Here is a 25,976-nt window from a genome sequence, read left to right on the forward strand (position 1 = left end):
CTTTAAAGTGTATACTTTAGGCCACTTTATACAGTGCCTAACTCATGGCATATACAGTGCCTAACACATGGCTCTCTCCAGGCTCCTTAAGGGAGAGCAAAGTTGTGTTTTGCTCTTTTAAGCTCTGTGTTCTGAATGGTTTCTCTCATGGGCTGCAATTCAATCCACAGCCCAGCCTCCTGGGAGCAAGACAGAGCACACGAGCAGCTACTGCTGGTACCCAGGCCGGCCAACGAGCTGCTTTAAAAGACGGCGATGAAGGGAGAGAAAAGGGAACAAAACTGCATTTGTGACAAAGCAAAAGCAAGCTGGTGCACCAGCTGCTGTAGGCTAAGGACATGGATACGGAGGCTGCAAAGAGAAGGAGAGTATGTGAGGAGTTAATACATGTGGGAGGATACAAGGAACCAATACCAGCCTAGCACATACCAGGAAAATGTGTTGTTTACTTAAAAACCTAGTGCACTGCAGAAGTGCTCAATAGCAGCAGATCTATCGCTCAATGCTGCCCCCAGCAGCGACCGTTTCTAACAGACGGTTTATTTTTCAATACCGAGGGTCTTTCAAGTATCAGCTACATATGCCTTTGGAAGGCAACGGGGAAAAAACAACAACCCAAACCAGCAACAACAAAACAAGCGATTCTGAGAAATTCAAACTTCTTCACATGATTTAAAAAAAGAACCAAGACCACTCTTACAGTATAAACACGCCAATTCATTCATTTTTACTGATGGTTGCATTAATGAATCTCATTCTCGTGAAAAAAGGGAATAAAGGAAAAAAATTAAGAAAATAGCTATTTATAGAAAACAAAACAAAAAAAAGGGCTCAAAACAGAAAAGAATCTGTGCTGATGCTTTTGACGAGCAGTCCGATGGCATTGAACATTACCTGTGCAAGCAGGCATGCTTGAAAACCTGTCTGTACTGTAGCTTCAGTTCCACAATCCAGGATTTCTTTTATTTGGTGGAAAAAAAAGAGCCTAATAGTTTCTTAATGTATTTATTTAATAACTAAAATTCACAAATAAAAAGATACTTGCAAAGTCCTTTAGTTGTGTCATCCCATCCTCCTCCACTCTACTGCTTTCAGACCCATATGCATAAAAAATGGGCTTGGATTTTTAATTTTAACTGTTATATGATTGGTCGTTGGAGCTGAAGCACCAATGAAGAAGATGCTTTATGGAGATGAGGGTACACCCCCTTGCCTTCCCACACACATTTTGGAGGAACATAGATGTACCAGTGCCTGGACTCCTCTGCTCCCATTTCCCCCACCCAGAGCATTCCTTTCATTTTATATTTCCTCTGTTAAGTGACTGACTGTAGCCTCTTTTTCCCCCTTTCTGTCCTTGCGGGACTGCATACACGTTGGACATTGTTCATTTCTTACTCCGCCAGGCTTTGAGCCAGTGTCAAGTAGGTCCTGTTACAGCTCAGTGCTAGTTGTTTTTTAATGGGTCTTTTCATTTCAGGTAGGTTTGTGTGTCGATTCAGAAGGCTTGCTTATTTTCTTCCTTGTTTATATCTGACAAGCTGCTGGATAAGGCTATTCATACTCCAGGAACTGTTTGTGATAGAACAGCAAATATCTGCAAGAAAGCAGAGGTACAGTTTCAGCTTTCTGCTGTGCATCATAGCAGATCAGTATTTCCATTGATGCAATTGTGAAAAATGAGGACTATTAATTTTGTTTTTCTTTTCAATTTGAAGCAATTCCAGGGACATGCCAGTTCTCTACAGTAACCATGGAAGAGAAGGAGGGAAGCCAGCTGAAATAATTTTACCAGTAACTCAGGAAACGGTACATTTGTCCATCAAGCAGTCAAACCCCTCTTGCTGTACAATCTACTTAGATCCTGGAAGCTCTGCAAGACTGGACTGTGTTGATGTCCAGACAGGCAGCATCCATTTAACACTACCACGACACAAAACACAACCGTGGTGGCTTTAAGATGCAACCTGTTGCTTTAGACTCCTATAACCACAGATCAGACATTTAGGATTACTGCAGACTGTCTGCCATTTACGCTGACAGAAACAAAATGAAGAACCAGGCACATGGGTGACAACTCGTGTGTCCCAATCAAACACAACTCATATGCCTAATGTCTCAATCTGTACTCAAATCTGGTGTTTTAACAAGATGAAACTCTTCCTGTCCTTAATTACCGTGTGTGTACTGCTACATAACAGCGCCCAGCCCTCAAGCAGTTTCACGTAGAGGGAAGCAGAGTGATCTCTACGTACCCTTTCCACACCACACACTGACAGGGTCACTGCATGACTCTGTTAAAAAGCTTCAGCATAATTTTTAGACTTTCCAATTATTGTTCCGTTTCCAGCCCTACAGAGCTTCCCTCGCACAGTGCAGATCTACTCAGTGTCAGCCTTAATCTGAACCAGGGAAAATGGATCAGAGATCAAACTAGGCTTTACTGAGACCGATGTGCAGCAGTTGCATATCCTCTCCTCCTTGCATATGGCGGTTTCTTCTCCGTCATACCCCATCCCAGGTCCAAAGCTAGCCAGTTGTTACTGAAGAAAAGCTTATTCCTTCTCCTGACCTCAAAGCACGAGCTACTTTAGTCAAGTCATTTAAGACTAAAATTCAGGTATCGTAGGAGAAATTTTGCACTTCCCAGTTGAAGTTCAAAAAAAGGAAAAGATGGCAAAATCTGCTTTAAAAATTGCAAGCTGAACATCTGTGCCTGCAGAAATCAATGGAAATGTCATGAATAATTAAAGCAAAAACAAAGCAGGCTTATCTTTCCACAGTTGAAAATGCCAAAATGAAGACTTCAGTTTTTAAGTTACCTTAGCCTTGAAATATATACCAATCCCCAGTGCCTCCCTCAAATGAGAAACACCAAGATGCTTCCCTTGCAAACTGCTCTGCGCTCCCACTGCTCGTCTAATGCAAGCATCTGAAATCATGTCAACCTGTAATCAGTTTAAATACATGAACTAAGAAACAGCCCGTGTTCTATGCCTGCCTCCCATATAGCCTTACAACTCTGCCTCGTACTATTTTCTTAATGGCTTTTCCTCAAATCTTTTACACTCAAAATAACCCAAAGGTTATGCAAAGTTCAGACTGTGTCAAGGAGATGAATACTCAAATAGCCCTGCTCCTACACTGGGTGACCATCTCGCTTGGTTTTCAGATTCCCCTCCATTAGCAAGCCAGAGTTTGGACACGAGCACCCGTTACAAACACTGCTGCGTGAGCTGATGCTCCCTTGTCCTTCCCCGTTTCTTCCTTAAACCAGTTCACTGCTAGAAAGCAACATTCTGAAGCACCGTACATACACAGAGAATCATCACATATTCAAAGAGAGTAATTAAGTCTTCTCAGAGGTTACAGGGTCTCTCACCTCTAAGTAAAAAAAACCCAAAGGACAATTTTCCTTCCTTTTCCCTTTTCAGTTCGTAACTTACCCTTCACTGTCTAGTACATCCTTAATGCTAGCCTTGGTGATAATGGCATCATCACACTTGAACCACTGGTCCTTGTGCTGCCGGATGAAGCTGGTATAGTGCCCGCTCTCCAAGGTTCCCTGGTGATTAACTACTGCAAACAAGGAATACCTGGTACAGAAGAGAGTTAATCAATACGTGGATCAAAAGGGGAAAAATAAATGACATTTTAAAGAGGCAAAAGCTTGTGTTCATAAGCACATACAGGAATGGTAAGGGATCAGATCCATCAATAAAACACCAGCTCTTAACACTGACTGGAAATGGGGCACCCTTGCACAGGGAAAAAAATATATTTTCTTTCCCTGTCTTGCCATTACTGTAACATTCCAGTCTGATGACAGCCATCAGCTTCACTAATACTAGTTACTGAAGATCTTTCTTCTAAAATAGATTGATCTTGATGCATTCCTGTAGAGGACCACTGATTATCTAGTCTGACCTCCTCTTTCCCTCTAGTGAACTAGCTACTCTAGTGAACCAGAAAAAAAGCATTTGAGGGCTAGGGAAGGAGGTAATCTTAAGTATAGCTAACCTTAAATATTTCCAGTGATAAACTGCTGTACTGAGTAATTGTCCTTAATCTGGGAAGTCTGTAATTATTTTGAAGTAGGGAGTATTTCCAGCCTCAACTTCCAGCTATCAGATGTTGCTGTGCATTTGTTTGCTAACCTGAAAACTACCAGACATCTCTGCCCGAAAGAAAGGTACCGATATACTAAGGTAGCTTCAACTTTTTTCTTTAAAAGGAAAGACTGAAGTCCTTCATTTTTTTGTTCAAAGGTAAGATTTTGTTCCCAGTTATATTTGCGGCTCTTTTTGTAACGTTCTTCAATCTTTGCCTCTTTTTAAAATGCTATCCCCCAACCTGGATGCAAACACAGCTACACCATGGTAAAATAATCTCTCTAATCTCCCTTGATATTGTCCTACTTATCTTCAAAAACCACAGAGCTCGTTTGACACAGTGGTGCCACAACAAGGCTCTTAATTCAGCTGACTGCCTACAGAGCCACACACGTGTAAGAGTCACCCTCTTCCCAGATGGAAATGTTATTAGGCTGGACAACACTTCAGTCCTAGATGCCGGATTCTAGGACTGTCCCAGCTGTTTACTGGCATCCAGCCCACTGAACAACTCAGACATCTCTGCTGTTACCTAATTACCTCATCTTTTTCTGCATTAACAACTGCTTCAGCCTATGTTGTGCGCAAACCTCAGCAGTGATCGATTTCGTTTTCTTTCGGCTCTTTGCTAGCAGTTATTAAACACTAGACATCTCACGAGTCAATCCCTACAGGAGCACAGGTTGCACACCTGATTGGTATCTGCTTCTATGACAACTGTGCTAAGACCTAGGTGGCTGTTTCTCAATCCATTCTGTGATTCCAGTTTCTTAATGAAACTTTTAGTGCAAATGAAATGCCTTGAGGAATTTAAATACACAACATTAACATATGACTGCAGCAACCAAACTTGTAACCTTAATTAAACAAGAAGTCTGTGTGACCATCTCTTTTTCCATAAAGCTCTGAATTACTCTGAATTACTCTCCTTTAAATTCTTGAGCAAGTCATGTGCCAGCCTCTCTGTTACTCTGACTGGAATTCGTGCCTGCCCAACAGACCCCACAATTACTGGGGTCATCTAACAGGGACTTACTTTCAATCCTCTGGAACCTCCTTTGCCATTGCAATAGAAATTGGATTATTTAAAGGAAACACCCATCCCTTTTAATACCGGAACCATAGCTTTTAATTTTGTCCACAGACCGATTGCTGGGGTTACCATCTTCAGATTAGCCAGCTAGCTGCCACAGAACCACGACAGGGTATGCAATCAGAGCAAACGAAGCTTTATTTTGCAACAGTTCAGACTTACTGTGCTGTCAAACATGGCAACGCACTTCGCACTGCAGGATATACAGCAGCCTGCATATCTCCTTCTAGAAGCCAACTACCTTTCACAATAGGAGTCACGGAATGTACCACTTACTTATTATCATTGTTTAGACTATCCGTCGGCTGCTGGTATTGCCCGTTCATTCTGCTCTCTTTACTGCAACACACACACACAAAAATCCAGTCACTTAAAGCAGTGGCTTCCCAAACCGAGGAAAGAGGTTTTACACGACACAGCCCGTTAGCTGAATCCAGGTCCTAATTCAAAAGCACAATGCTGCTTAGCAGCAGAGAAGGGCTGCTGATTAGGATGCTAAAAGATGCTTTATTTGTTCTTGCAGCAATGCATAGGAAGCAGCATTGCTCCTGCCGGTCAAGGCTTTGGAGCTGCAAATACAGATCTGTTTACGTCAGATGCTCTATCCAAAAAGCTTTAAAAAAGGTTAAGAAACGATTTGTATTTTAAACCTGCAAAAATACCTAATTACATCAATCCCTTATCCTCTGATGGGTCAATCATCCTGGCTCTGACTTGTAAATTTATTTTGTGTTTTGACAGCAGCAATAGGATTATGCTGTTGATTTCATAGGCGATGAAATTCAGATTACTGAGCTATGCCTCCTGATTATCCCGTCTATATTCCATTATGCTTGATACCTTTCATCAGCAGAGCCTGTTCTATCCAGGGAGAATTCACCACAGAGGAACAGAAAAGTCTCAAAATCTCCAGAATACACTGGAATAAACCATATATTCTTAATATAACACTATTTAACAGAGCTGCAGGGCTCTCCTTTCTCTACTGGCAGAAGCATCTGCTTTTCTCCAGGGAGAAAAAAAAATGTTTGAAATTACTTTTACAATTTTAGCCTCAAATAGAGCCCCCGTGTTACGAGATGCCACGTTTTGGAGCTTTCTGCATTGCTTCAAATACAAATTAAATCCAAATACCTTCTTGTATAGTTGAAGGGAATACCTGATAGATACTTGTTTAACTGAGCTGATCAAGTTCCTTTTATAACAGTACTTTTAATATAAATGTTATGTCTTTCCCAAACCTGAGAGGTGGGAGAAGTCTTACTGTTTGTTTAAATGCCAAATAGAAATTTTAACCTATTTTAACTTGGACTATGTGCTTTTCTGGCAGCGTTCTTTAAACAGAAGTTGAATGTACAAAACAAAACAAACAAAGAACAGTTTTATATGTGCACAGGAATAGAGAGGAAGGAATTTTACAACCTCAGAATTACTAGGTTGGACACTAGTTTAATGTCTAGTCTGCCTAGTAACACGAGGTGACCCGGTGGGTGTGCATTCAGGTGATGCTCAAAGCACAGACCTTTAAAATCTGAAGGCACGATGGATCTGAATCTACAAGTTTAACATGCAACCAGAAACATAACACACATTAATAAAAAAAAGGTTTAAATATCAAGCCCTTTCTGGCACACAGAACTCAATAATGTATCTCAAATTAGTTTAGAAAAGATGCACATTTCAAGGAGAAGCTTACAGGAGAAGTACCATTATACATACTGTTCTATAACCTTGATTCAAGGATGTTCCATGTTTCATGCTGCACATTTATGGAACTGGTAAACAGTTCTGTCCAGGTCTTTGGGGATTTTGAACTTGGTACACACCTGGAAGCCATGAATGGTGTCATGTCCAGCTCCAGCGGAAACGAGACATACGTAGTGATCTTTCGCCTCAGTTTGGCTGAGTGTTCAAACCGCTGGAGACAAAGTGGAAGAAATTTTGTTGTTGTTTTTTGAGATAGATAGAAAATTTAGCCTGTTATAAGTGTTCTAAGCTTAGGTGCAATGACATGAAAGCGTACTTGCCGTCAGCAGCTAGGGACACCCCCAGATTTTCTTCTACCAACTACTTGGTCTGGGATCCCCCAGGTAAATGATAAAACACAATTTTTACTAGGAAAATAAGTCACAATTTGTGGAGGAAAAAATATAATATTCATTGGATTGTTTACCTTAGTACCTGTTCACACATATTTACTCCCAACTGATACTAAAAAATACTTTAGACAGCACACACAGCCTTTAATCAGACCAGCATTCATTTGTACCGTGTAGTATTTGAATGCAGGGCTGCTGCCTACACTAGCACACAGAACTGGTGACGGAGCTCTAGCTATCGGATTCACACACTTAATCCACCCATCCAATCATCTCAAATGACAGAAGTCAAGACTACACAGGAATACCAATTCAAATTAAGGCAAAAATGGAATATGACATTAAAAAAGCCTCGTCCTTCAGCCAAAAGCAGCCTGCAATACCCACCACCCTTTCTTCATCTTGTCAATTGAACATTTAATGGTAAAAGGAACAAATAACAGAAAGAGATGAATGAGTTGCTATTTAAAGGAAGCTTCTCTCCCCATTTCTCAGAAATTCTGCTCTATTTACACTTCAAGTTAATTATTTTCCAATTGTGGTGCCATAACAATTCCCTAGCAACAGATCCAGACATGAAAAGCTGAGACTTCTTTAATTCTTACCTGTTGTATTCCTTTTTTTTTACTTTAACACATGAAATTGAATTTGCATTTTGGATGGATGGGACAACACAATCATTTAGGAAAAAAAAAAAAAAAAATCTTCAATCATTCTGCATAACACAAATATTGAACTGAGTATAGCAGGGGGGTTTAGCATATTCACATTGCCTTGTCCAAAGAGCAAAATCACCTACACATCCTGCCAACTGCTCTGCACTGAAAAAAAAAAAAAAAAAAAAAAAAAAGACAACACCCTCAAAACTCGCTCCCTCTCTCTTAAAAAAATACAAAGGCAGCAAAGTCAGCCATGCAGGAACATCCTTCAGGAAGACCACAAAGAGCAGCAGGAAAACAAAGGAGCTGTGCCTCTGCCTATTCCAGTCAGGCTAGTGTCTTGCCTTACCACACTGCAGATCACCTTGGTTAATACACCAGGTGTAACCGAGGAGATGTTGGCATATATGGGGTGAACATCTGAAGGCGTGATTGTGCCAAACAGTCTCAAAAGGCCTCTAAGTTACAGGACTGGGAATTCTCTCTGTAATACCCCTCTCTAGCAGAAAGCAGAATCAGCCCTTTCTCATGAACACAGATCTTCCTATGGCATTCCATGTTTTCATTTCAAGACTTTATTTCATTAGCAAGCTTCAGTACAAGTCATATTTTGAAAATAAACTTTGAAATTGCTGCCACGCTGGTAACGGAGCTGCTATGTTATCCAACAGTTCCAAACTACAATCGTATATTGAGTACAATGCACGGCTTGCTCAGTGAGACCGTGACAGTGTGGTTGCACATTATTAGATTTTCCAGTATGAACGTACTGAACTAGCTTAGAGGACTACTGGAAAATAAACCAGAAAAACAACCAGTTTGCTACAGCAAAACTCCAGACTTTGCCGTGACAAGTACAAGACAAAGGCCTACTTCCAAAACTATTAAAGTGTTTTACCAACGTTCAAAGCCTAGAAACCATGTAAGAATTAAATAACCAAAAGTAGACTCTGGTGCGAAAGGTGGGAGTGCGTGTTCTTTCAACACACGGATTTCCCCACCGGAAAAGGAGAAGCAGTGCAAGCCTTCACTGGTGCACAGCACAGAGGTTGCTGATTTTTATGTTTCTAGTCACCATGGCCATAAGTAAAATGCTGCTATTCTTTACGTAGCTTATGTGACGCTGGTATCACCAGATCAGCAGTTTCTTGAAGCACTGGTCATAGTCAGAGCTGAGGACAGTGACCGTCAGTTGCTGCCTAGCAATGAGAGGACTGTCATTCTGACCCAGGAGACACTCGAAATATTAGAGGGCTGCATCTGTTCAAGCAGATCAAAGATGCAGTTAAGTTATAATGGTGGCTGCCTCCATAAAGGCCTGTGGCATCACTTTTCAAGGACCCTTTGCCTCTTGACATGGAATGACAGTCATCTTCTGTGATAGATGCCTGCTTTGCACCACAGTCACACTCGTTATATTTAAGACACAAATCATACAGGGCTGAACTATCTGAGGGCACCAGCTATGACATAACTCCCATCATTGCACCTGATAACGTGGATTGGAAATGCTGAAAACTATCTGGAGTTAATTAGTTGGGTATATACAAGAATCCTTTGCAAGTGCTAACTTTTTTATATCTTCCCTTCAACACAGAGCTTCTCTGGGGTATCCTTCCAGTAGAAATGCAGGGTAAAAACGTTACTGTGCAGTATGAGTAAACGTTACCGAAGATTGGTTTTTGCACTGGTTCAGGTACTATATTCAGGTATATATTCAGGTATTCAGGTACTAACCTTCCATTTTGTTTCTAGATTCTTGTTAGGTTCCCAGAGACATACTGCAAAGCTACATTATATGTAATGTAATAATATCTTAATAGAAAATCTAGCTAGGCATGCAAGCTGTTCCTTATATTAATTTATATCATAAAAGCCAGTCAAAGCCAGAAGATATGTCCAGGAATTTAGCTCATCCTCTCAAAGAGGAATGTATGTTCCCTGCTCTGTCTGCTCCCTGTGAACTTACTTTGAGATGAAAACAGGCCACAATGGGTAATTTCTTCATAGTGAGTTGTTTGGTAGATTCCTGGTAGCTATGGCAACCACTACATTTGATTTTGGCACTGCTTCCTAGATGTTCTGGCCTTGTAAACCTGAATTAAAAAATAAAAAACAAAAGGATGCACAACATGATCAGACTATTTTCCACACGTGCTGAAATTGCTTCTTCCACTTTTACTTGTGACTCACTGACACCAAAAGAGAAATTGCTCATGGCTTTTATGTCATAATTCAGAAAAATATATATATATAATAAAGTGTTATGGTTCAGATATCCAAACTGAACATCTATCATTGCTCTACTTGGGCACATTGCACCAGAGTGTTTTAACAATTGAGAAAGAAGCTAAATGTTTGCTCACGTCCTAGAGCTGGACAGCTAATTTTCAGACAAAGATCTTTCATTTCCAAACCCAAAAAAACACTGATATGGAAATTATGAAGCAGTAACACAGATTTCTGTGCCAAGTTGCACACTAGTCTGCAGGACACTCTTCTTGCTTGTAGCCTTCTAGGGCTAGGGTCAAAAGCTCAGATGACATGGAGAGAGATGCTAGAAGTTTCAATGATATAAAACCATACTGCCTGGCAGCAGGCAGTGTAAAATTTATTTTCTTATTGCATCACATGGCAACTGGGTTTGACTGCTTATTGTTAAGCCTACTGTTGCTCTGAAACTACTACATCTTTCTCATTTTGTCTTATGCAAAAATCTAAAATATGTATACAATGCTGTTTGTGGATAATGCCGTGACAAAGCATCACTTACTCCCATTGCTCAATGCCACCTGTGGAAAACAGAATGAAGCCAGATTCTTTTTACCCCGCCAAAATTGTATTTGTCTGTAATTGTATTACCTTCGCAAGCAGTCTGTGAGAGTGGTGGTGCCTGATACATGGCTTTCCCCATTTACGACACTGCCATCACTCCCTGGACTCAGTGGCCAGAACGGGGTGGAAGAGCCTGGCAAATCCAAACTGATGTCCCAAAATGGGTCTATCGTTGTGGAAACGCCACTATGAAAAAGAAAGCAGTTTAATACATATTTAAAGGAAGTAAAATGAACAGATTCTCTCACTTCAGAGTGCACACCAGATACTGTACTTTAAAGAACTATGGGATTTACATCACCCCTAGAGGGCACTCAAAGATGACAAAAATATATATATAAGTTGCTCCAGAGCGTCTTCCCACAGCTGATTGTTTTTCTGCATATTTAAAAGCCATATGTTTTAGGAAATGTATTTGATATAGCGAATGCAAAAATATGTTTGTTGAAGACGTTCTCCCACCTACTGGAGCCCTGTGACTCCAAGTGAACCGGTTGGGTGTTGCTTGGAGATAGAGGTTCTGGTCGTACTACCAGCTAACGGCTACAAGAGCGACACGCAGTCCAGCTAGTTCAGAAGGCTGGTCCTCTGCTCAGACATGGAAGATAGTGCTTAAAAGTACTTAAAGAAAAAGAGAGCCAAATATTTCTGCTACACAATACTGCAATGAATTAAGCATTGCAGTTCTTAGAAGAATCCCTTGCAACATTTGGAATTTGAGAGGCCAAAGAATAACTGCATCAAGAAGTGCATGTTCTCGATCAGATTTCTCTGCAAGACAGCTGAATACAAGTCATCAGCTAGACTATGGAGAAAGCTTCTAAAAATTTTATCTTGTACTGACTCAAATCCCTTTTCTTCTACCATTTACATATTAATGGGAACCTAGTTTTGGGTTCTACTTTAGAAATATTTTCTGTTTGTGGTCATTATGCTTTTTCATTGTTGAGTTCCCTCTTCCTCTAAAACTTGTGTCTTTGTCTCCAAGATATCACTAAGCATACAATATTCTGCATTTTTTTCCATCTCCATATGTGCAAAATTTTTGAATTTTCAGAACAAACTTGTTTTGTTAAAACTGCTTCGATGTTAATATGATGTCATTACACATAAAACTCTTTATCATGATATGATTCTGTGGCTCTACCAGGCAAAGAACAGAATTTAGTATTTTTTCCTACAATGAATCTTCTGCAAATCTCTCCAGAAAATTGAGAATAAAACCAAATTCAAATAAAGAGAGCACAATAGTCCATCTTCAGGACACTGAGGCTAACTATAAAGAACGCAAGACCAAAAAACCCAACACAAGAGCTCTAACTTCTGAACTATGGCAACACCAAACATCTTGAAAGAGAAGTCAGCTTGCTCCAGTACACAGTAGAACAACAAATACAATTTTTCTTACTCTTGTAAGACATATTCCTTCTGGTACCTGAGATTATATAACATCAGTCTCTTTCAAATCTCTCCTGATAATACACAAGGCTCTTAACTGAAGGAAAATACAATTATGTATCTGCAATTATGTATCAGAACTTTATTCAAATGCCGTGGCAACTGCACACTTCCAAAACCAAAGAGATCTGGGAAGTCTTTTTCTCACAAACTTGGAAATTGGCAACCTTCTTCACAGTTAAGAAATTTACATTTATAAGCCTGTGGTGCTTTCCAGATAGCTTTTTTGGGTATGTCTTAATATATTATTTTTAATTAGTAATTGAATGTATTTAGCTCGTGTTGTCTTTAAACAGTTGCTGTCTTGCAGGAATTTATTTTATTCAAGAAAGATAAGATTCAAAACACTGCTGCACTCAAGAGTGTAGCTTCAAAACAGAGCACAGAATTAGAAAGGAAAAAAAAAAAAAAGCACTTACTGGCAGACTTGACAGGTAACATCAGACTGCAGTCCGCCTGTGAAGATTTGGTCTATGATGCAGTTACAGTGGTTGGGGTTGTTGGCCTTCTTCCCATTATCATCACCTGGAGGAATGCAAACAGACTGAGAAGTCAAAAATCTTCCTGGGGAATAGTGGTTTGTCTTGGACTGCCTCTCCAGTAACTCATTATAATGCACACTCATAAACAGACTACAAGTTCACATAGACAATTCAGACAATCCTGAAAACGCTGTGCAAAGAAAACCAAGGAAACAAAAAGAACCTCTAGCAAAATACAGAGGAGAATCAGAAGGTGACCAAATGCAACTAACTCTATCTATAGAGGTGAAGCTTGAGGCTGTAACAGCAGTCAACAACCCCCCCCTTTCCAATCCACAGCCCTGCCTCCCTCTGCAGAGATTTACTTTGCACTATGTGGTATGAAGATCAGCCCCTAGGATGAAGGAGCTGCCAAGATGGTTAATGAAAATACCTATTTAAACTTCACTAAGAGGGCCACCGTGCAACATTTGTATCTACACAAATGGCCAGCACTTCACCACAGAAGCACTAATTTCTGCTTAGGCAGAGTATTCAATAGCACATTATTTTCCTAAATGAACACAGAGGCAAAACGTCAGCAAATACTACTTTTTAATTTTAACACGGCAAACTTCTGAGAGTACAGCAAGAGGAGGAGCTTCGTTAAGACCAACAAACCTCCAGCCTGCTGTGTGCATCCTGTTCTTCCAGCGTTTACTGTCAGTTCAAGTTTTCAATAGTGAAAAAATGGAAGATGTCCTTATCAGGAGTGGGAAGGTGAGTGCTGTGTCTTCCTCCAGCTTCTTCAGAGACATGGCAACCCTCTGACTTCCCACGGGGCACGATGAACACATGCCCATCTTATTATACACTGTCACTGCGGGTCTCAGGAACGCAGCGATTCATTTTTAGCATTTGAGTGCCAAGATTAGGCCAATTCAACTTTCTGAGACTAACCAGAGCATTAAATAAATAACCAAAACCTTCCTGACACAGATCTCAGTGTTGAAGCATACTCCTTCTACTCCCCATAGGTGAAATAGGAGTGATACACTTTTCCCTTCATTTCTGCCATGAAATGAAATGCTTTACTTCTTTAGGTAGGATAGATGCAATGAGTTTTGCTTTGCAAACAGAGTTGCAGACACAAAGTATTTACAGCAGCGGCTAATTATTTTGTAAAGCACATTTTCAGGTTTCTTCCCATATCCTGTAAAATAGAAACTGCTAAGACAATTAAATTTTGACAGCTTTCCTGGTATATTTAACTTAGTAGTAAATATTTCACTCTCAGAAATTTAATACTAAGGTGCTGACTCCTCAAATCACAGTTATTACTCTAAAATAATTATTTCCTACTCAAGTGTGTCAAAAAACACCAAAACAAACTGAAAGCACAGGACCAAAAAAAAACTACACTATTCTCATAAGATGCTCTTGCTGGAGTCTTCTTGCAGCAATATCAAGAAGGGATGAGATTTTGTCCAAATGAAGCTTCAGACGTTTGTAGAAGATGTTATATAAGCTGACAAAGGTTCCCCCTGATACTGGATGCGGAAAAAAAGATATAGGTGATACCTACTAAGCTGCAATTGGCCACTTGAGTCAATTAGATCCTAAATGCCTCAGAAAAGCTCTCAATTGCCTGCTTTAGAAACGTGTTTGAATTGCCAAGGAAAGCATATTGTTTCCTTAAAATGTCTCATGAACAAAATGCTCCAAAATAAGATTTCAAATATACCTGCTTTCAGTTGGGGGTTTTCAGACTCAGACACTTCTTGATCTGAATTACAGCTAAATCTTACTGAACTCAAGATCCTCAGAAGATCTATGATGATGGGTTAAGCTAATAAATAGAGCATATGTATAGAGACAGCACCATTCTTCAGCTTTACAAAAAGATCACGTATAAGCTTTTAAAAAATACTTTTTAAAAATAATAATATTTTTTTTTAATCTTTGTTTTTAAAGCTCCACTTTTTAAAGAAACAACACACTACTGCTACATTCCTGTAGCCTCACCATTTCAAATCGATTCCCTCCCTCTGTTTTGTTTTCAGGGGGCAGAAGCAGAGATGAAGCATCCTGAGACATTCACTGGACCACGGGTGACATCCCTGCCAGACACCTTTGCTGGACAGCCATTTCTGCCTACGGGAGAGCATGAACGCTCCCTTTTCAATTACACAAGTCGATCAGGATCAGTTACAAGAGGGTCTCAGAAGAATATCCTGCAAGCTTGTTCACAGCAAGACAGAAGGGCATTACCCACTCAACATTAGTTCCCATGACATTTGGTTGGAGAGGAGGGGAAAAAAAAGTAAGATTACCACATACTCACACTTGTCAGTATGTAACAGATGCTGAGAGGAGGTATGTTATGCAGCTGAGAACTGGAAGCTGCTAGGTTGTTGTGCTCAAGTTAAGGTTCTCTTCAACATTTCGATCTTACCAAGTAGGTTTCACTTTCATAGTTACATTTTTAAAGCTGTTCACAATTCCTACTAGAAAACCAGCAGCTTATTGTAAGAAATTTGTGAACACAAGACTGAAACCAAACTTGAAAATACATCAATATACTCATTAATGTAATTATAAATGACCAAAAAAAAAAAAAAGAGTATAAAAGCTTGCATTCAAATTAAATGAAACACAGAAATTGCTACCGGGCCTGTGCAATAGTGAAGCACATTAACTTATGCTCAAATGTATACACATCTGATATACTTCTAAAGGTAAATCACAAGGATCAACAGTAAAAACAGATTATTTCAAAACCAAACTCCAAGTTAAAGAATAATAGTAAGAAGGTTTTGTCACCAACTTCCATCGTGTATTTTGCAATTGGATAATACCGGCTGAGTTTGGCATCAAAATACAGCGTTACTTCAATTTTTCTAACTTGGCTTTTCAAATCTTTGTGTACAAATGCACATCATAGCTACTGCTCTTCGCTGCTTAAGTTTCACTGGGCTGAATATTAACTTTTTAAGTGCAATCTTGCTCTCTGTAAGAAAGCAACAATTGCGGTCCTAGTTTCTCCTAGTCTGAGGATGCCTAAGACACATGGTAAAACACAACGTTCTTGGATGACTGGAACCTCACTGTCATGGGAGTCTGCAGAATCAGAACTCTGAATTTCTTCCACAGCACTGGTAATCAGAACTTGTTTGTCACATTGAGCATTACTCTGGCGAAGAGGCCAATATCTGACTGTAGAGTAAGCTCTGAATCTCATTTCGAAGCTTTTGTGGGGAGGAGGACCAGAAACGCCAACGTAAAACAACAATGTAGAACTTTAAGCACTATCAAACCAGCAAGAGACAGGAATAGCAAGCAATTCAGGTACAATTGTAAAAGTCATTTTCAGTAGTAATGCTTGAAAAATAATTCAAGATTCAAAAAAATCTTGTTTTTATTTGGAGTATGCTTTTAAGAACAGATCTTGTGCAGTTTGGTGAATGGTAGTGAAAGGAGCAATTAATAGCTTAGCTCCCCCCCTGCTACTTTTCAGTTAATCCATCCTTCTCCAGCTGTTGGAATGAAAAATAGCGATGCATATGCATAACAGACTCAATTCCTTTTTATTCAGACACATTTCGTATCACTCCAGTAGCCAGCGAAGCCCTGGTAAATGCTCAGAATATGCCCTGCCTTGATGCCACAGCTCAGCACAACAGTGCTATCACAAGAAGAGCTGTCACCCCGGGACATGATTTACGTGGTATCCCGAACTTCCAAAATTACTCAGAGGCCAGTAAAATTTAGTATACATCCAACCAATGTTTAACAAAAAAGAATAAAAGCTTTAAAGGGCGTGTATACCTCTGCACATACCTTAAAGATAATTAGAAGTCTGCTGAAATCAGACCTGACATTCAGCAGGAGCTTTAAAATGATCTTATGCAGAACCATTTCCAAAGGAAAAAAAAAAAAGGATCCAGAAATAAGAAGTTCCTGTTTTGTTCAGACACACTGCCTTAAAGCCATCTGAACAACCCTTCCCTAAAAAAAGATCACCATACTCACTTTCCCCTTGAAAAAGAAAGGGTGGCAAAGCAAAAGTCAGACAAACACTCAAGTAAATCCGAAGATAAATAGAGCTTTTCTTATGACTGTTTGGGCCAGCCCATACATGAGTCTTGGGGAAGCTTATTTCGTGCTTTGTAAGATGCAGCATTACGAAACTCATCTTTTAATGGGCAACAAAATCTTCTGTTTTTCCTAATTTAGGCAATGACAGATATCAATAATGAATTCACAGCATTCTGACTTGCATTAGAACATTTCCTTTAAAGAAGAGTAAATGGAATTGAAAAGGGATAAATGACTAAAGTTAGCCAGACAAGTATCACTGGGTATTTATACAGGTCTTAGCATGAGGAGCATTAATTTGCATCCCTAAATACTTGATAATCATGAATCCAGAAGCTGGGGCTTTTGGACAAACGTTTCCCCATGATTATATTTTTCTTGAATGTGTTTCAATTGCAGAACTTGATTACTGTGGATTTCTTTTTTAATTCAGTAAAACAAGGATTTAATACTGGCAGGGGAGGCATTATTTGCTTATTGTAGCTTTAAGGCATTCTTATTAGTAGTAATAATATTTTTCATATGTATACTTTGCATGTGTGTATCTGTATGTATATGTAAGTATGTAAGTGGGAAAATGTTAGCTCATTATAGAGCTAAATAACTAGTTCATTCCAGAAGTGGCTTATCTTGACCGTACTTGAAATTCCGGTTTATATGAAGTGCTTTGGTTCCCACACAACTGCTCAACCACTTCTTTTAAACTACCTTGATGTGGCATAGATAATTTACCGTAGTTTATTAAAAGCCTCTCCATTTCTCCAGAAACTGTAGTTTAAAAGCCTGGGTGCACAGATATCAAGGATTTAGCAAAAACACCTTTCCACTGGTGGCATAACAGTTTAGGCACATTCATGCAAATAGCTCAAACTTAGGGATATTCATTAAACAACTGAACTTTGGTCATTGCACTGAATGCAAATGGTGCCCACAAAAGATGCAAAAACCTAATTCAATCCAGCTGAAACCGCTATGAAGTTTGATAGTGAACGAAAAATCAGTGTTTCCATCAAGTTTGTAATACCCAAACAACTGGAAAACAATCCCCATGTATGCATATACCCTTTCCAACAAGGTATGCCTGACGCATCTTCTTTCACTTTTCAGTGGGGCCAGAGAAGCCAAATAGAAGAGTAAAGAAACAGTTGGGAAAGCTCAATTTTGTTGGTAATTGCAGAAGATGCATAAGATAGATTCTTCATTTAAAGCCAGAACACAAGAAAAAAAAAGTCTTTTCAGATTATCAGTTTCAAAAGAGTGCAAGGACCTTTATTGTTGCAAGGTGGTGGTTTTTTTCTTCAGTTCTGAGGAGAAAATACTCCTTCACAAAGTGATCATGAAGCATACAAGAAATGTGAGCGCCATTTTATATCAGAGAAGATGAAAAAGCTTCAAGATTTGTTAGGTCAATGGTTCACAAGTTTTACAGGAACCACAAAGCATTTCTGTTCGCAGCAGAGTTTATTCAGTGTTAACATAAAGTAAGAGAGAGGTAAGTATTTTGATAGAGGTCAGCACTTCAACGCAGGTTTCATTAAGATTATTGAATTTCTGTTAGTGATTATCAACTGACAGATATTAATAATAACAAAAGAACTGTCCTACGTACTCTTTTCCTTGGAAGTACTCTTTTTGGAGAAGACTCTTTTGGAGGACACCTATTATGAATCTGAACAAGCGCATCTGCTACCATGTAAGATTATCTCGAAGATAAAAGCAAGACTTCAAAATGTTTCAAGGAACAGTAGCAGCCTTCCCTTTGAAAGTCCTCTGATAAGATAGAAAACTAACCTCTAAGTGCTTATCCTAAAAGCACTAGAGGAAATCTGAGTGCTTTCAAGTTTATTTTTAGTGACGCAGGATTTTTTTTTTTGCTAGTATCAACCCTGCTCTATTTCCCTTACTTTCCCAGCAATTTTTACTATGCTTGTAAGTGAATCAAGCTGGATCAACCACTGGTAACTTGGAGAATTTTCAGTTTAGATTTAATTCAGTTAACAAACATTAAAATATGTAATTTCATATGGTATTACCAAATCCACTTATTTAAGCCTTAGATACTTCATTCCTAGAAGAATGTCCTTGACTATTTTTTACTGTATTGTGCAATTATGCATTTTATATACAGAATAATAAAACATGATATCACAAACAAATACTCTTTTTCTTACTCACATTTCTGTAAGCAATTGGGCAGCATAAAAACAGCGGAATACTGTTTAAGCAAAACCACAGCCTCCTCTATATGTTATTTTCATCAGCGATGACACACTAAGAGTTCCAACTACCTCAAGTATAAATAGAATTTAAATGGCAATTTAAAAGAAAAGACAGTGACTCACAACCAATAGCAGAACACGATGGTGATTCAAACCAATGTAAAGGCTTGTCTGCTTTTAACTCTAGGTAATTTTTGACAGCAGGAATAGTTTATTTAAGTCTTTTCCTTTAAGTCTACCAAATGTTTTAAAAGGAATTTGCTAAGACTGCTACACTGGAAGGCACGCACTTTGTTCTACCTCCTTTTGATCCAATATTCCTTGTTGACTGAAGACTCAGCACAAGCCTTACCTTTGCAGTGTCTGTGTAGCACATCTAATGCAGCAATGAGGAACTCGTGTGCATCTTGTTGCTCGTACCCTGCTAAATGCCGTGCATGAGTCCATACCAGGTGCAATAACCTATATGGAATGTGAGGAGATCGGTGCCCAGAGTAAAACTGCTCAAAGCAAAGAAAAGGACATGACTGTTAACAAGTTACACAGCCTCAATGCATTTAATTATTAAAAAATTAACGAGTGCAATTAGTCAAATAAATTTAAACCATTTAACTCTGATGGCCTTAATAATGAAATACATAGACAGACTTTTGTCACGGACTACTGAAGGAGAGATCCCAGAACTGAGCACCTCAGTTTTCTCCCTTGAGTTTCCTTTATTTTACGATGGATTAGCATTAAAAAAGGGGTACAAATGACACTCAAAACTTCCTTTCTGATACCACTGCCATTTATTAAAATACTCTGAAAAAAAACACTGTATTTACAAGAGAAGGGCATTTCTGTTCACAAATTATAGCCCTCAAAACTGGGGACAAACAGTGAGGATGAGAATATCAGGTGTCAACCGCCATCCAGCCCTTAAACCAAGGCAACTTACTGCATCCAACGGCTGTGCCCAGTCCTGTCTCATGGAAAAAATACAAGGAGGATAGCAGCCTCATGTAGGTGTTGGCCTTTCGCTGTATATTATGGCAGTACAAGGCTTTGGCAACAAATTTGTTCGACATCTACCCCACTCCCCAGAGTCAGCTGCCTGTTACCACTCCTGCAGGGTCTCACTGCCTGAAGTTCTGCTCCTGGACCAGCTCCTACATCTGCTTCATAATCTGCCTTAGTCAAAATCTGTCGAGTTGGCCACAATAGCAACTGAAATTGCCCCAGCTGATTTTGCCAGAAGCATATTAGGGAGTGCACAGACAAATTATTCAGACTGCAAAACTGTGATGTGAAACACCACTGGCAAATAGTAGTATACAGCTGGGGAGACACGGTCTTCGATCAGCACGAGAGAGCCTACAGAAATTTGTGGACTTTTTTGCTTTTTGGTTTTAAATAATAAACAAACAGCCAGGTCCCACTTAAAAAAAAAAGGTAACGGTCCCTGCTTCCCTGGCCTGAGGTTCAGCTCCTTCCACTCCCCTCTCCATTTCCATCCAAGTGCTACTGCTGCAACTCCTTTATTCTCATCTTCTCGAGTCTGCCATCACCTGTTCCTAACTTCTGCCGCCAAGTCTGGCATCCATAGTCTAAGGCTAAAGCTAACAAGCCCTTCTGGAGCAAGCTGACTTCTGTGTTTGTTCAAGAACTCCTGCACCATGATACTGGCTCCAAAAGGAGGGCAGAGATGCTCGTGGTGCCCCTGCAGGGAGCTGGGAAAGGCCCAGAAGAGTTTATTCACTTGGGCTTCAGGCTCCATCTGGATTTGGAATCACTGGTCTGCAGCCTGATAAGAACAGAATAGCTGCAATGGCAAATTTCCCCATGGCAATGTACCAACACATATTGATCACACTGGTATTTAACTGAGGAAGTTTAAAATAAAAACGTATTTAAAGGGGCAATATTTTATTTTGACAAGTGGAAATTCATAAGGCCTTTTGCCTTCCCTAACCTTTCAAAAAGATGCTTGCCAGTGAAAGGGTGCCTACGACACCACAATTACATTTTGCCAAGATCCTATCAAATCGACGGCCATTTATTTTTAGTTCCTTTTCCCAAACACAGCAGACAGTAAGCAGCAAATACACACAATAAAAATAAGACTAAAAAAAAAAACACATTAGTGTGGAATTTCTCACTCTTATTGGAAAAGGGGGCTTCCTTTCCCAGCCCCATGTTTTTCCCTGCCCAGGCTGAGCGTTTCGTATCAGTGCAAGCACAGGTCTGGTGCTACAAACCTCCCTGGATAACACAGATTGTCCTTTGAGGGATGGGTAGGCAAAAGGTAGTACAATTTTCTCATCTAGTCCTCATGTCTGTCGGGATTTAGTGTATTTCCTTACAAAGAAATTTCTTTACTGCAAGCTCCAGTTTTTCCAAATAAGAAGATATACCTCCGCAGCCAAACACCACAAAATGCTTCTATAAATAAAAAGATCAATAGTTAACTCTGATGCCAACAAGAATGACACCAAGGGACTGGAGCGGTGGGATGGTAATTGAAATCTGCTGACGCAGCTGCTGCTCAACATAATTCAGGGAACTGCAGCAATAAAACTTCTCTGTTCTGTCACTCCTTACAATTAGTCCCAGAGCTCTCTGGTCATTTTAACCAACAGCACTCTCCGTAATTACTCCACTGCAGACTCTAGACCTGCCAGCAGATTTTACGTTCTCTAGTGCTTCATTAGGATTAGAAGAATCTAACAAGAAGCTTTATCACATTATTAGCTATTATCACACAGAAACTAGAAGCACAACTAGTAAAAATGCAATTGAATAGATGCAGAGGGGGTAGGGAAAGCTTCCCTGTTCTAATACATCAAAAATGAAACAAAAGGATCTGAGCATATTCAACAGCAATGTTTTAACTGGAATGTACAAAACATCCATCCCATCTATGCTGTTTCCTTCTTGCTGGAAAAAACAGACTATCAGAGCTGATCCAATCCGTGAAAAGGAAAAAAAGGAGATGTAAAAAAGTCAATTTAAAGCCTTATTAATTCGCTGTTATACAGACCTTTTCATTTAAGTCTGCAAATACAAACAATTATGTCTTTGCAAGTCACCTTTAAAAATCCTTCAATGGCATTACTCTTCCCAACAGTTTAAAATAATCTTTGGCTTAAATTGTTTTCAATCCAGTAGCATTAGCTGCTTATTTTGAAGACAACTAGTTCAAGCAATTTGAAAATAATTGGTAAGACACTATTTAATTCCTGTTCTGGGACAAAACAGGATCTAAAGTCCCCATTCCTACATACAACCCAAGTAACCCTAACTTCCCCATCCTACCCTGCCCCCTTAAATACTTGACTTGGAGGATTCTAGGCTTTGTAATTTGCATTATTGTTACCAAAAAATATATCAATACTAGTGAGGAAGGGGAATAAAAAACAACCAAGCATCTGTACGTTTTTCTCCTCCTCCTGCCAAAACCACATACAAGGTAGTTTCCCAATTACGTGAACAGATACATCTGATCTATCCTGAATACATATCAACTTAACATTCTCCTGGCTTCGTAATCAAATTCAGAGGCATAAATCCTGTCCCAGGCTCCAGTCCAATTTGAGAAGCTAAAAGCTCCTCTTAGAAATTGGTTCTCAATTAAGACTTAAATGTACAGAAAATTTACAATGGATACAGGGATGGGTAACACGTATCTCTCAGAATACGAGAACACCTAGAGGTTTTCCAGCAAAACGTAATGCTTCAAGGAATCAGAAAAACAGCTGTGCTTGCAGGCATATGTAATATTTTCTATACTTATTTCAGAGTCAAGATTTTACTACACAGGCACAGACTCTGCATTTTCCCTTACAACGTGCAGTGCCTATGTTAAGGGTCACAACTACTTTTTCACCTTTGTACGTTTGTTGTAACTTATTTTATACATAAGCTATTTCAATACTGTACCATCTTAAGATACCGAAGCCATAAATCTCATTCTTTTTCCTTTTTGTCCTCACTTCTCAACTCTCCACATAGTTGTGCTGCGCACTTTGATAGGCTCGTGAGGATGAGTAATGATGGGAATAAAAAAGGTTTTGTTCTTTATGTTTCTGAGTGGATACACTGCATTCTACTATATTCCCAGGTATTCTTGCTATTCTGGGCACAGAGATCCACCAATCTTAACATACCGAATGGTTATTCTGTAAAAGAACTTCCATAAACCTCGGACATGGACCATCTTGGAATTAATTTTTATTGGTAAAACAACACTAAAGCACCAATACCAGTAGGTAAAGTAGTGCACAAACCCTTTCAGCCAAATGGCTCAATGAGCAGTTTGTGTTCCATCAGCCATCCCTCCATGCAGTTTCACCACTATCAGTTATTCCCAAATCCTTTTCATTCCCTTTCTCATGCACTGTAATTCATGTCATGATTCTATTGAGAAATAGGTTTCAAGGAGCACAAATGAGAATGCTAATGGATGCAGTTAGATATTTTTTAAAACAAATGGAGATTCAATGCTTGGCATATTTGCAAGAAAAGCTATTAGGCAAGAACTCCGTTCTAGAACCATCTGACACTCATTACTCACCACCAACCTACTTCAAGGTAGAAGAACTTTGCACCTCCCTATTTATCAAAGAGAAGACACTGACACAACCTACATAACTAAGTGACCTTCAACAACAACAACAGACCTTCATTTTCTGTTTAAAAAGCAAAAGAGCAAAATGTGCTTATTGATGTACAGTAAGTTTTGTTTAATGTTCAAAACAGTCTCTTTCTCCCCAGGAATTCTTACTCTCGTGCATTCACTGGATCCCCCGGCATTCCTTTTGCCTAAGATCACACCTTCAGAAAAAAAGGGTGGAAGGGAGATGAAATTAACCCTTGCCCTGATCATCTGTCACTGGGCAAGATGCCTTGGGATAACTGCATCAGTTAATTCCAGTGGGAAAACTCCATAAAAACAAGCTAGCACCTGACCCAAAGTTTCCCTAGCAATTCAATTAGGAAGGAATTTTTGAGAACCAGAGCACTGCAGCCTCCACCGGTTAGCTGTCCTTCGTTCAGATCTCATCTCTGCAGAGATGGCACAGGAACACTCGCCAAAACTATTGCATATAGCTGAGACATGACAGATAACCAGTCCAGAACTGCAGGATACTGGCTGTAATTCTGAACGTGAAAAAAAATCAAACTGATTGGGGAACAGAATTTTACAATGAGTGCTCAGAGAGCTATAAACATAACATAGTAATTACTGTTTGCGTGTTGAAATATACGAAGTTCGATGCGACGCTACCGTTCCGCTGGTGGAGGACTAAGCTCTAGTTTTACTTCAAAGTGGTTGAGTCACTTTTTGTTGTCCTCCCACAGCTCTTAGCTGCAATACTTCAACATGAAATAAGGACACAGACTACTGTACTGCTATCTTCACAGTCTAAAATCAGAGGTGGCTCTTCCCTCATTTACATACCCTCAACTTGCCGAGCATTAATTATTAGAACTTAATTCAAGTGTAGGCATGAATTTTGATTGGGGAAATGAAGGCTGAGATTCCCAAAGTTGTGTGCGAAATTAAACTTGATTACAGTTGAATTTAATGAGAACACTACGTATAAACCCCGTTATGGATAACAGCCCCATTCTTCACTACATGCTTGTACGCTGTCTAGCAAAAGGAATCCTAGCCCATCAACAAAGCTCCACATACAGAAAGGGAAATACAGATCATTGCCTGGGCAGTCTTGATCTTTCCTCCAGTCCCTCCACCTGTAATGCAAAATTCATTTCCTCATTTCCGAAAGGTGTGTTGCTTTGTTTTTTAAAATACAAGTGTATAAGCAAAATGTGGTGACATTCATCAAAATGAAACTTTATACTACAACCTGATAAAAGATTTTAACAGCAGCTATTTTTCTTTTTCAAATAAGCAAATAGTTTTTTTTTGTTGTTTTGGTTTGTTTTTTTATATATATTAACATATATTAACAATCTACAGAAACTAGTATTTCTACACCATAACTGAATTTTTATCTAGGCAGAATAATATTTCCCCACTAACAGCACATCTGGTATGAATAGTCCTCAGCTGCAACCTATTGGTATGTCTGTCTCTTGTTTTTACCTTCGCTTCTGACAGACTTGGGAGTAACTGAAAAATATATCCAAAAATAAGTAGTGTAGTATGCAACCAATGACTGTTAAGTAGCATGAAAAGTTGCAAAGTGACACGAGTACGGAGCATTACTAGAAAACAACTCCGTACTGGAAAGGCTAACGGGGACTTTACCTTTCACACACGTTTAACTCACCTGCAATGACCCGCTCTGTGTACAGACGTCTCCAGCTACCTTAAATGCTCTGTAAGAGCATATATTATTATCCTCCCCCTTTTTTTTTTTCTTTTGCTTACCAAGAAAGCAAATCAGTCACTGAGGAAAGGCAAAGGACTATGTGCGCATGCACATGTTTTAAAAAAAGACTCCTTTTAAAACTAGAAGCTCATGTCTAGCCATGTAGGCCTTACATTACTCATGTGGAATTAAGATAGTAAAGCTCTTCTACTATTTACTAAGGAAAAGAATGTGCCCGTCATATCCACCACAGATTAGACCTAGGGAAAGGCACATCACAGAGCTATTCACCTGAGGGAGAAAGTGAAAGAACAGGAGTTCCTCTACGCAAGGTACAAACTGTACCAACACATTCAATTTTCTACATTCTCCTAGCTATTAACGTATTTCCACCTAAGAGGTGGTAACAAAGATGTCTTCCCCATTCAAAACCACTGAATCAAGATCCGTAAAACACTTATACAAACCTACATAATCCAGTGCCTAAAACCACAAGGCTACGTATCGCTTTATTCTAATTCCCATTATAACCTGAAGAGCCTGCGACGCGTTTTCAAGTTAAAACTTGCACCTTTAATTAATGCGCACATTCAGCCTTAAGACTAAGGACTGCAGGTCA

The 25,976-nt window shown here is 39.4% G+C and overlaps 1 protein-coding gene across 2 annotated transcripts in view; it reads right to left on the reverse strand.

The window, feature by feature from the left end:
- Positions 1-656: 656 nt before the first annotated feature.
- USP22 (ubiquitin specific peptidase 22) overlaps positions 657-25,976 on the reverse strand; it is a 98,368-nt gene continuing 73,048 nt past the window's right edge. For both annotated transcript variants that reach the window (XM_035339782.1, XM_035339781.1), the window contains 8 exons: positions 19,387-19,534; positions 12,676-12,781; positions 10,826-10,984; positions 9,933-10,059; positions 7,032-7,123; positions 5,482-5,544; positions 3,447-3,596; positions 657-1,597 (listed from right to left, as the gene is read on the reverse strand). In XM_035339782.1, the coding sequence (XP_035195673.1) occupies positions 1,555-1,597; positions 3,447-3,596; positions 5,482-5,544; positions 7,032-7,123; positions 9,933-10,059; positions 10,826-10,984; positions 12,676-12,781; positions 19,387-19,534 (888 nt within the window). In that variant the 3' untranslated portion in view covers positions 657-1,554. The remainder of the gene's footprint in view (positions 1,598-3,446; positions 3,597-5,481; positions 5,545-7,031; positions 7,124-9,932; positions 10,060-10,825; positions 10,985-12,675; positions 12,782-19,386; positions 19,535-25,976) is intronic.

The sequence above is a fragment of the Oxyura jamaicensis genome, chromosome 14, assembly GCF_011077185.1.
Source record: "Oxyura jamaicensis isolate SHBP4307 breed ruddy duck chromosome 14, BPBGC_Ojam_1.0, whole genome shotgun sequence".
Taxonomy (NCBI): domain Eukaryota; kingdom Metazoa; phylum Chordata; class Aves; order Anseriformes; family Anatidae; genus Oxyura; species Oxyura jamaicensis.